Consider the following 13083-nt stretch of genomic DNA (forward strand, 5'->3'; position numbering starts at 1 on the left):
GCATTAAGTACTGATACTTAAGTACGCTACATGTGTTTTCATGCACATAGAAAAATATTAAACACATCTTATGATGGAAGAGGACTAGCTATACTATAACATAAGTAAACTCTTACAAACTCTTACATACAGTAACACTTAATGTAACACTTAATGTATTCACTGTCACTGTTCTGGAGAGAAACTGTGATCTGACTAACAATCAGCTGAGTTGCTGTTAGTCTCATTCCCTCTCACTCCTTCCCAAGCATGCATGGTGCCACACAGCCTGTTAACATTTTATTAGTTGTTTATTATAGTTGTACTATGATTGTGTGAAGTTTTCAGTTACTGTCATCAATTTGTCATTCTTCTATGATGGAATATTGTAAAGCTCTGAAGCTTGTATAATATCATGACTGAATCACTCACAATTTCAGATCTTCACCATGGTGGCTCTGCTGTTGTATATCACCAAGCCACACAATCTTCATGCTACGGCTAAATAACGCAGCAAGATGCATATGTGCATAAAACATTTTCCACGTAGAATAACCTCCAATTTCATCTGTGGCAGTATCTGCTGAAACTTGTTTTACACCCTTCCTTTCTTTCTGTAAAATGCTTCAAGTATGAATTCTTATCATTATTATTGTCATTGTTGTTGTTGTTGTTATTATTATTATTATTATTATTATTATTATTATTATTATTATTATTATTATTATTATTACTATTATTATTATTATTATTTTCATCATCATCATCATCATCATTGAGAAATTCCATGTTTAGTGCTCTCTCTCTCTCTCTCTCTCTCTCTCTCTCTCTCTCTCTCTCTCTCTCTCTCTCTCTCTCTCTCTCTCTCTCTCTCTCTCTCTCTCTCTCTCTCTCTCTCTCTCTCTCTCTCTCTCTCTCTCTCTCTCTCTCTCTCTCTCTCTATATATATATATATATATATATATATATATATATATATATATATATATATATATATATATATATATATATATATATATATATATATATATATATATATATATATATATATATATATGTTGTTGATACATTCAGGTTCGGTTCTGCTCAGTGTCTGTCTGGCAGTCCTAATTCCTATCGTTCCATTGATCAAAGATACACCCATCCACTTAGCCTTTCTCATCTCAGTATATCATAGCTAGGTGTGCCTGCAAATATTCTGATTATACCTCAAAGTTTTTATATCCCAAAGACCAATGTGTCCCAGCAAATCACTATTTTAAACAATCAGCTTCACATTCTTATCCATTATTATTTTTACAGAATTTTAGAGCTTGCATGTGAAAAGGGTGAGGAAAATGATGATGAGACTCAGGGAGATGCACATGAAGAGAAGGAAGTCATTAGGTGCTGCCTAGAGACCAGCCATGTGGAAAATGGATGGAATATCAGGTGTGTTCATTTCACTTCATTAAGAAAAGTATCTGGATTTCTAACATTATGAGTACCTTGAGGCCCACTTCACACAAGTGGTTTTTACCCCTTCAGGCAAAAATGTGCAATTTAGGAATCAACTAAGTACATACACACACTTGGTGCATGTCTTCAGTCTTGCACCAGACTGATTGATGCCCACTCCAGCGTGCTGCTCTCCTCATGTCATTTTTTTATCAGACATACATTTCTACTTATTAATATGAGGACTTTCGTCACCAATTTTATTATTATTATTATTATTATTATTATTATTATTATTATTATTATTATTATTGTTATTATTATTGTTATTATTATCATTATTATTACTATATTGTTGTCATTATCATAATCACCATCACTACTCTTATTACTATTATTAGCACTATATTTATTATTTTTATTATTATTGTTATTATTATTATTATTATTATTATTATTATTATTATTATTATTATTATTATTATTATTATTTTACTGTTATTATTATTATTGCAGTATCATCATCATCACTTTATCATTATTATTGCTGATGTATAGTTATCATAACACATATATCACTTTTCTTTTCATCCTCCATCTCAAACAAACATCAGCCAACTGACAAGAGTTCTGTGTATTGTTGCAAACAAACCATGCAGGATATTAATGCTCACGTCACATGCTAGACACTTGACTTGTACATGTAAAGACCACTTGTGTGAAGTCAAGCCTAAGGAGTATTTTACTGAGAAATGGTGCATAGGATAAGTTTTACTTGTAGTTATTATATACATATTCCCTGATATACAGTTTGGTTATGTTCATGAAAATTCAGTCGTCAAGCAGTCACATAGCAGACTTAAGAATCGATGCAAAAGAGTAATAATTAATTTCAAGGCTTTGGTATGTATATGCATCTCCAAAAACCCAGAATTATCTTGAAATGTCATATGTAAGTACAGTTATTGCCTAAAGTAATAAAATGCATGTTATATAAATGAAATAAACACAAGAACAAAGTAATAAGATGGATGTAAATAGAAATAATTTTTGTACCAACTCTCACTGTACTTAGTATAGTTCACTATAATCTACATTATATTGACAATAACACTAGTCATAGTGTCTGTTCACAAGAAAAATCAGCAGAGGTACTCAGTGATGATGGATGAGATGAATGAAGATGAGGTACTTGTGCAGCTTGATATAATGAACATGCATAGAGAGAGAGAGAGAGAGAGAGAGAGAGAGAGAGAGAGAGAGAGAGTGTGGGTGTGGGGGAACATTGTGTGGCTATTCCCAGAGTCATTCACTGACAGTCACACAGCCATAATTCATCTGTCAAATGAACTCTCTTGCATTTTAAGATCTAGGATATTCATAAAATAAGTAAAAAATTAACAAATTTTAAAATACGTATAGTGGTGCAAGAAATATGTCATAACTTGAAAGTGTTCAATAGCTTTGAAGGGATGATATATCCAAAATTCAGTAGAGTAAATGGTAGAAATATATAAATGATTTTAATTGGTTACTGGTAACACTCTAGCCAATTGTGGGCCCCCCTGCATATATGTCTGGGTGTATCCTCAACTGGGTGTTCACAAAACTCACTTGCAGGGCAAATGATATTGTAAAAGTGAAATGTAACTTATCATGGATCAAACCCAGGTTAATAAAGAAAAAAATATTGTAAATGTAAAATATTGCGTAATGATGAATCATATATCAGATAATACCTGTATAAGAATATTATTGAGAATTGATCCTTTAGTTTTCCTTTAGATATTTCAATTACGAAGAGAGTGATACAGTTCGTCAAAATTCTGTCCCTTCCTATCAGGGGTCAACAGTGCTATGAGTGTAAATGATATGTATGTGAATGTTTGGTATTTTGGGCTAACTTGTGTAGGATTGCTAGCATGGTATATACTTTATATATAGAGAGGGTTATAAAGCTGATTCATGCTGTTCTCTCTCTCTCTCTCTCTCTCTCTCTCTCTCTCTCTCTCTCTCTCTCTCTCTCTCTCTCTCTCTCTCTCTCTCTCTCTCTCTCTCTCTCTCTCTCTCTCTCTCTCTCTCTCTCTCTCTCTCTCTCTCTCTCTCTCTCGCAGGAGTTTCGCAACCTTGGGAATACAAAGATACAAGATGACCCTCTTGATGCTCAGATTGGGAGATGCTGCTGAGCTACGGCTGGGACACTTGGACATACTAAGTGAAAAAGTTCCAAAAGTTTGTCTCAATTAATTTTTGGCCATACGTATGAAAGAAATGAGGGAGGGTGAAGCCTCAGACATACGTAGGTTAGGAAGGGGCAATGTGCCCTCCACGTAAAGTCATGAGCTGGGCTTAATGCTTTTGCAGTACACACACAGTGATTGTAACATCATTACATATTTTTAGTACTGTCATTATTTTGTGTATCATTATTTTTCTACGTGTGGGGCAGCATTGTCTGTTATCAGTCTTACTCTGCCTCATGCTTGGTCTCCTGGATTGGTTTGACTTGCATTACTACTTATGTGTTCTTAGTCTGCTGTTAGGTTAGGAAGGGAACCAAGAGTTCAAGGTAGGAGGATCATCACCATTGTCCAGCTTTTACAGTAAAGTTCATGAGATGGCAGATAATGGAGATAGTTATGATATCCTATACCTGGGTTGTAGTAAATCATTTGACAAGGTACCCAATCATAGGCTCTTGAGAAACATTGGGTGTATGGGACAGAGTGAGAAGTATTTGGCTGAATAAAATCATGACTAGGCAATAAGCAACAGTTATTAATAAACTGCTCCAGTTTTGAGTGTGGTTGATTAATTCTTGGGGTGCCACAAGGATAAATTTTAGGGCCATTGTTATTTTTTATGCATATTAATGAATTGGATAGTGGAATTAGTAAATTTGCAGATGACACGATGATAGGTAGATTGATTAGGTGAGATTTGGATACCATCAGTTTGCAGGCAGATGTGGATAGGATGAATGAATGGACAGAAAGATGGCAAATGCAGTGTAACATTAAAAAAACATGAGTATAGGTACACAATAAGCCACGAAGCCATGATAATTTTAGTACCGTAATGAGAAAGTTATAGGAGTTATTGTTAGCTCCAATCTGGGTTTCAGAAAACAATACATAGAGGAGAAAAATAAGGCAAATAGAGTACTCAGATTAATTTTTAGGAATTTTAAAAGCAGAATTCTTGAAGTAATTTTAAAGTTATATTTGGCACTGGTCAGACTGTATCTAGATTATGCTGTACAGTTATGGTCCCGACATTACAGGAACGATATAGGTCTACTAGAATTACTAAAAGGATACAAGGAATGAGGTACATTCCCTATGAAATGAGATTGAAGCAGTTAAATTTGCATTCCTTAGATGGTATGATAGAAGTATTTAAGTGGTATAGGGGTTTTAACAAAGAAGACATAGGCAAACTTTTTTGGATCAGATGCCAAAATAAAACCAGAAATAATGGATTCAAGAAAATGGGAAGGAATTGGTTCTCAGATAGAATAGCTGAAGAATGGAGTGGACTCAGTAATCAGATTGTTAGTGCAAATTCAATAGGGAGTCTCAAAAGAAGATAAGACAGATATATGGATGGGGATGATAGGTGGAAATAGGAGGCACATATGTTCATGATTGCCACATGTAGGCCTGATGGCCTCTTACAGCTTCTTATGTTTTCTTATGTTCATATTCATCTGAAGATGATTGGAAGGCATAAGAGTCACATATCACTGCTAAAAGATTTTGCCTGTCAATTTCCTACTTTATTACTTATTGTTTCATTAATATTTTGATACATAATGCATTTAGCAGTGTTAGTCATAAGGAATAATCCCTCTTTTTGCTGAAAATTGCTGTGAGTGCAATGTTGTACATGTTGTAGGTGGGGCTGAAACTAATTATTTGATTTTCTCTTTTTATAGGATTTTTTTCTGAATGTGAGTTTTTAGAATTTATTTTAAATTGGTTGTTTATTGATAAAGTTTGTACTCAGACTTTCTACTTTATGTTGTGTGAAATGTGCATTACATACACTGAGGCTGGGCTGGAGAAACACTGCCACTGCACTTGCTGTATGTTACTGAAAGGTGACTAGAAGGGACAGAGTGACTAGGAACCCCCTCTTGTATTGCTATACCTGCAGTGAAACAAGGTGCTGTAAACATCTTGCCTCAATTAGTCCCCTTGTCAGAGAGGTCACCCAGATATGTAGAGATAGTTTTGTTGTTATTGTTATTGTTTGTAATCTTTTATATAGCTATTATATTATATGACTTCTGATTTTCTTCTAAGTACAGTGACTCTCACTGTAAGAAAAAGTGTACAGATAATAAAATATAATTATCCTTTTATTAAGGCACTTTTAAGGAACTATTCTTAACCTGTGCCTTGTAATTCAGTCTTAGATTTAAGGAGGAACACAATGTCATCAGTGACATTTAGTGATGAAGTACTTGATGCACAATATACTGACAGCCTAAGTGTGTCCCATACAGGCTCTTGAAGTGCTAGTGCAGTGGTTCCTAACCTATGGTATGTGTACCACCAGTGGTGCACGAAGGCCTTCCTGGTGGTATGTGAGCACTTTCGGGATCATATGTGATTTGTAGTTAAATTAATTCATTTCCAAAAAAAAATGCTTATTGCCTTACACAAGATAATCTGGGATCAGTCAGCTGGTGGAGAAGAAACAGATGCATCCCTCACATTAAATTGAGTTGCATTCCATCCTGTTAGTTCATTTGTGTGTTCTACTTGTGAATAAAATTACACTTACTGGAATTGAATTTTTCGGGAACCAGGTGATATGTGGGGACTGTACCACACCCTCAAATGGTACTTGCTCAGGAAAAGTTTGGGAACCACTGTTTTAGTGCGTTGGATCAGGGGGAGTGCAACCACCTTGGTTAGGATTGGTTTCTAATTAGGTCTGGTTATGTTAGGTTAGGCTAGAATAGTTATAGTGGGGTACAGCCTCCCAATTAAGCTAGGATAGGATGGGATAGGTTTGGTTAGAATAGTGCCCTAGTAAGGGTGGTGCAGCCCCCACCCCTTCCCAGCAGTTAAGATAGGTTTTGTGATCATAACATAACATAACATAAATAATAGGATAACAAAGGGCCACCAGGGCCAATCTAGGTTATCCTGTATCAGTCGCACAGCGACCTCGTCATCAGTACTTAAAGATACACTTACAAGTACACTATACATTATATACTAATTCTAAATATTTGGCCCATTAACAGGGCTAAGTCCTGCAGCGAATTCCTCTACAATCTGTGATCCCCATGCATGGGGATCATGTCTTGTTTAACTATAGTAAATTTCTTATAAAAACTATCATGCAGCACTATACATAATTATAAATCTAATAAATTTAAGTGCTTATCTAATCTGTTTTTAAACATTGTCAAACTAGTGCTATTTACAACCCTCTCTGGCAATGCATTCCAGAAGTCTACCACCCTATGACTAAAGAAATATTTTCTTATATCTAACCTGCAGCCTTGCTTTCTAATCTTCCTGCCATGATTTCTAGTCCTACTTCCTCCTCTAAGGTAAAGAAAGATCTCACATCTATGTAGTTTGTATCTGAGAACATTTTGAATAACTATCATATCCCCTCTTATACATCTCCTCTCAAATGAAAACATGTTTAATTCCTTTAATCTATCTCTATACTCCAGGCGCTTTAATGCTGGTATCATCCTAGTTGCTCTTCTCTGAACTGCTTCTAACATGTTGATATCCTGCCTATAATGGGGTGACCAGGCCTGTATGCAATACTCTAAATGGGGCCTAACATAGGAATCATATAAGCTACGCACCACTTCCTTACTTTTATAACTAACATTTCTTTTTATAAAACCCAGGATCCTATTTGCCCTATTTCTTGCTTCTAAACATTGCTTTGAAAATTTCATAGTCCTGTCTATCACTACTCCTAAATCCTTTCCCTTCTCTACTGCCTCTAGCCAACATCCCTCCATCTCATAGCTAAAGTTTGTGTGTTGAAATAATTTCTTAGCAGATGGTTCACTGGAAGCCGAATTTCTCTTAGGTTTTTAGACTTGAGAGATATTTCCCTATGTATATGTATTTTTTTTATTCCAAAGCGAAGCATCTTAGAAATATTTTTTTTTAGTGTTCCACATTTGTAATAAAGTTTATTGTATTTTCTGTTTTTTATTCATGTAGGTTGAACAGCAGTGTTATTTCAAAGATACTTTGCTGGTATGGCAAGTCTTGGGAATTGGAGGATTTCTTGAGATTTTTGGGCTGCCATATTTGTCATCACTGTTGATTGCAACACATTGGCACTTCACCTATTCCAGGCCAGCTAGTGATGCCCAACAAACTGCCAGGAGTATTAGCATGTGTCATCTTGCTATCAGTTAGATGCTATTACTGTGGCAATGACGATCCTCTGTTTAATGCAGCTGAGAAGAGCACAAAAGTGTTTGATACAGGGTGCATTCTGCAGGGAGTGCAAGGTGCATGCCAAGTCGCTCTGAAATGTATCCCCAGGACCGTATGGATTAATTTATTTTTCATGTATTGTTCACCAACCAAGTTATGGTACAATAACCGAGACTATTTTGAGCTCAAAATTTTGTTAGGCAACCGAGTTGCTCAAAAAGGGAGGCGTTTGATAACTGAGGTTTCACTGTATTCTTGAAATTATATATAAAATCTGCGATTATAGAGCAGCGTAGTGGTCTCGTGATTGAGATGGAAAGATTATACAGGTCTGTGACAAAAAAAAAAATTTCAGGTTTATTGGGTGTGATCAATATTTAGTAACTGATTTAGAAAATGACAGAGATTGTCCTGCCATGTACAGTTTTCTCACAAAGTCAATGATTTTCTCTGACTGTTGTACTTTACTTTTTATCCTGATTCAATATCTCCCTGCTCTTTCTTTACAAACCTGTATATGATTGAAAACAATGATGGCTTCTAGAAGATGTACAACATGACCAGAGTTTATAATGAAGAAATTTCAGAGAAATCTTATTGACTTTCTAAGAAAATCTAGGTATGCCTACTTGGGATACCAAGATAGTGCAAGGATATCTCTTAAGGTCTGCTCTATTTGTGTTGAGGAACTTGGACAATGGACAAAATGCATGACAAAGATTTTTTGTTTTAGGATTCCATTGATATGGAGAGAGCTTAAGAATTACAGCAGTAACTGCTACTTTTGATCATGTAAGGTGCAAGGACAATTTAAAGAGCAGGAAAAAAATGTTTATGCAAATCTATCTGCACTGCAACCTGTTGGCCCTGGACCAGATCTTCCAGCTCGATCACCACCAGGAAGCCTTGAAGACATACACTTAAGTTCAGAAAACAGTAGTAGCAATGATGTTGTAGACCTCAACAGCAGTAAAAGTAATGAACTTCAACTGTTCAACCAATGTGATTTCAATTATTTAGTGAGGAATTTAGGGGTGGCTCATGAATCGGCAGAGCTTTTAGACTCCATATTTAAATCCAAGAATCTTTTAGCTCTTGATGCATGATTATATTCATATCGTAATTGAGAGAAGTTTTTTCTTTATTTTGCTAAAAAAATTTTAGTTTACTGTAGTACAGATCCATCAGGACTAATGGGAAAGTTTGGCAAAGGAAAGATTTCACCAAGAAGCCAAAATAATTATATGATGGCTGACTTCCAGTTATAATTTTCAAGTAAAAAAAGAAAAGGTTTTGAGTTGTTGAACATAAAAAAGATTGGAGCATGATTTAACTGTATTTGTGCCATTTCTGTTAGCAAAATACAGTATCAAATTCATTTTCATTATGCTTCCATATCTGAATTTACCCATAAATTGTTGTACTACATTTTATGAACAAAGTGTAAGAAAACCAGAGATAGTGGAAAAAAACTTTATATTTCAAATTACCAGTTCAAAAATATATAAAGCAACAAAATTATGAATTTAATTAGGATTTAAAAAGATTTCCATTTTGCAGATGTGCTATTGTTGTGGCTGGAAGACCATCAAAGGCATATCACAATGAGCCTTCTGTTGATTCAGGAGAAAGCTGAAAGACTGTTTGAAATCTTGAGAAAAGAAAGAGGGAAAGGAGTGAAAGTGAAGAGTTTGAGGGTAGGTTAGGTTGGTTTATGCAGTTTAAGAAAGGAGGTTGAATAAGGACAGACAACACACAGCATGTCACTTAGCTCTAGATCCGTTCAAGTCACAAGTGAAACCAATCCTATGTCTAAACCCAGTGTGTAACTAGAAGAAATGGCACCATAGCCACCTTGTGTTTCCATTGTGTAGCCCTCCTCACAGTCCCCAGCAGCATTATGCATATTCATTAAGGAGTTTAAAGTTATTGCTACTGTGGTAGATAGTTTATATATATATATATATATATATATATATATATATATATATATATATATATATATATATATATATATATATATATATATATATATATATATATATATATTTTATATTGGTTAACATTGGTGTTCCTCAAAGTTCTGTCCTGTCAGTACATGTCACTCACTCTCTCTCTATTATTTATCTTCTAAACGTAACTTAATGTCTTATCCACCTCTACGCTGATGATATCACCTTATGCTTTTCATGTCTTTTCAGAGATGACCAAACAGGAAGTAGTTAGATTGCAACCTCACTTCTCACCCAAATTTTGTCCACCTCTCTAATGCAAGAGTTAACTAAAGTCTGTTCACTTTAGTCTGAGCCGTGAAGCCGAGCCTCATTTGAAAGGAGGCTGCTGATTGGCTGGCCCCCTCTCTCACTCACGTTGTGTTGAAAGGCTGCGTCATGAATGCTTTGTGGTACATGCTTTTGTTTTATTCGTTATATCTCATCTTATACACATAACAGACAGTTTCCGTTGGTACCGTTACACTTAACAGTAAATGCAGAAGCTTTGATACTCGGGGAAAAACAATTAATAAGCAACTATAAAGAAGTTTTAGCAAGTTGAAGTGGAAAACTTATCGCGACATCTTTATAACATGGTTTACTTATCATCATATCCTTTGGATATATTTAAAGGAATGCTGTTATAAATTATTGCATTTCATAAAAGAATGTCTCCTGAACGGTATGCAACTTCCAAATTATAGTTAAAAGATAATGTAAGTGAATTACATAATTATTTATGAGACGGTGTCACTGGCGGTGACGGGCAAGTGATGGTGGGCAGCAATACCAGGAGGTGAGGATGGAGGTAAGGCGAGAGCTGATTGGCTGGCACGCTCCCAGCTCACTGTGTTGAGAGGCTGTGTACTGACTGCTCTCGTGGTACATGTTTATGTTTTATTCCTTATATCTTGTCTCATGCACATGACAGATAATTTCTGTTGGTACCTTTAGCCTGAACAGTGAATGCGGAACTTTCGATACTCAAGGAAAAAATAGCAATATGCAACAATAAAGAAGTTTTGACGAGTTGAAGTGAAGGCTGCATTGCGATAACTTTATAACACAGTTTATTTATCATCATTTTCTGTGTATATATTATAAGGAATGCTGCTTCAAACTATTGCATTTCATCAAGGGATGTCTCCTGAAGGTAATGCAACTATCAAATTATAGTTAGAAGATAATGTAAGTGAAATAGAGTATTATTTATGGGAAAGTATGACTCGCGAGGAAGGGCACGGAGGAGTGGTCGCGGTGGGAGTGTAATCCAGTTATAACTGGATCAAGGTGAACCAGCAGTGTGTCTTCACTGGTGGCACTCTGCCGCGCCCTTCCTCGCGAGTCATACTTTCCCATAAATAATTATGTAATTCGCTTACATTATCTTTTAACTATAATTAGGAAGTTGCATACCGTTCAGGAGACATTCTTTTATGAAATGCAATAATTTGTAACAGCATTCCTTTAAATATATCCAAAAGATATGATGATAAGTAAACCGTGTTATAAAGATGTCGCGAAAAGTTTTCCACTTCAACTCGCTAAAACTTCTTTATAGTTGCTTATTAATTGTTTTTCCCCGAGTATCAAAGCTTCTGCATTTACTGTTAAGTGTAACGGTACCAACAGAAACTGTCTGTTATGTGTATAAGATGAGATAAAACGAATAAAACAAAAGCATGTACCACAAAGCATTCGTGACGCAGCCTTTCAACACAACGTGAGTGAGAGAGGGGGCCAGCCAATCAGCGGCCTCCTTTCAAATGAGGCTCGGCTTCACAGCTCAGACTAAAGTGAACAGACTATAGTACTCTCAGTCATTCATCCCTTCCTCTGGTAAACTCTGAGACTCCCTAAATACTTCTTGATTTTCTCCTACCTATGATCTGAATAATGAACACTCATTTAAGAGAGTGGTTTCAAATATCTTTTGTGGGCAGCCTCTCTATCTGTGCATGGTAAACCAAGGTTTGGAAGGCTTAAGTTGAAAAGAAGAGTGAGGAATGTACACCCCCATGCCAGACACTATCCTCTATTATGCATTCAGCATGCAGTCCCCCCAACTGAAAGAGTCAAAATGCCAGAGGCACCTCTGCTTTTGGGGATCCTGAGGAGGGATTGGAGAAACGACAAAATATGGATATAAGACTGAGATTAGAGGAGCCCAATGGAGAAGATAGGGCAACAGCATAAGCAGAAGAATTAGAGTTAAGGAGAAGGTAAAGAATGTTGGATGTATCTCCAAGACAGTCAGAAATAAGAGTAAGGTGTTGCAACAGTTGCTCTAGGTCATGGGGATAGCAAAATTAAAGGCTAGTTCACCATGATTGTCAGTGAAGGGAGAGGAAAGACAAAACTGATGATGAACATTGAAATCTCCAAGGATGGAGATCTCCTTGAAGGGATAGAGGGGAGAGGTAGATATAACAGATAAATTTAGTTAGAGAGTGACTATTGAGTCGAAGCCAGATGGTGGAAAACTCGAAAGATGCAAGAATGCAGGCACGAGAGCAAGTTAAGTCCTTGCGCACATAGACGCACCATACAGCTTTAGAACGAAAATGAGCATAGAGAAAGTAGGAGGGAACAGTGAATGGGGTTACTGTCAGTTGCCTCAGAGAGCTGTGTTTCGGTGAGGAGAGGTGGTGTTCCACGGTTTGAAAATTAGATCTAAGGCCGCATGTTGCAGAAGTAAATGGAGAAAAGTTAATGAGGTGTCTCAAGACATTTAATTATGGTCGATACTGATTATATATATATATATATATATATATATATATATATATATATATATATATATATATATATATATATATATATATATGTATATATTATTATTATTATTATTATTATTATTTTTTTCAAAGTCCCGCCAAGAAAACTCGTCGAATCGCAGACTGATGAAAACGTTTGTATAGGTAGCGTATCTCCATTTTATAGGTACTGCTGCAGTCTGTTTTGTCAATAGTCCATGTGTTCTGCATAAGGAATATGAAGCTCAAATGTAGTAGTGATCCCTGAAGCAATAATTCTGGAACATGAACTGAAGCAGAAACACAAAATCTATCACTTCAGACACGGTAAATATAGATTTTTTTCTTCCATTTCCTAAATGAAGTCATTTCTTCCTAGATATTCGTGTAAAGAGACAACGGTAATATGAGTTACTATTTTAAAAGTGAATTTTGGATTTTCTCCAGGAAATGATGGCTGCTGATTTATTATGTTGAATATAG

The 13083-nt window shown here is 35.7% G+C and overlaps 1 protein-coding gene across 8 annotated transcripts in view; it reads left to right on the forward strand.

Annotated features, from left to right (window-relative positions):
- The window catches only part of LOC123505560 (cytosolic endo-beta-N-acetylglucosaminidase-like), a 49447-nt gene extending 43235 nt beyond the window's left edge, over positions 1-6212 (forward strand). For 2 of the 8 annotated variants that reach the window (XM_045257023.1, XM_045257024.1), the window contains exons 10-11: positions 1282-1410; positions 3531-6212. In XM_045257023.1, coding sequence (XP_045112958.1) covers positions 1282-1410; positions 3531-3663 — 262 coding nt within the window. In that variant the 3' untranslated portion in view covers positions 3664-6212. Of the gene's footprint in view, positions 1-419; positions 612-1281; positions 1411-3530 lie in introns of those variants that run through there. The other 6 variants (XR_006675201.1, XR_006675204.1, XR_006675202.1 and 3 more) reach the window with 4 other exon arrangements.
- Positions 6213-13083: the final 6871 nt, after the last annotated feature.

This window comes from Portunus trituberculatus, chromosome 18 (genome assembly GCF_017591435.1).
Source record: "Portunus trituberculatus isolate SZX2019 chromosome 18, ASM1759143v1, whole genome shotgun sequence".
In the NCBI taxonomy this organism is placed as follows: Eukaryota; Metazoa; Arthropoda; class Malacostraca; order Decapoda; family Portunidae; genus Portunus; species Portunus trituberculatus.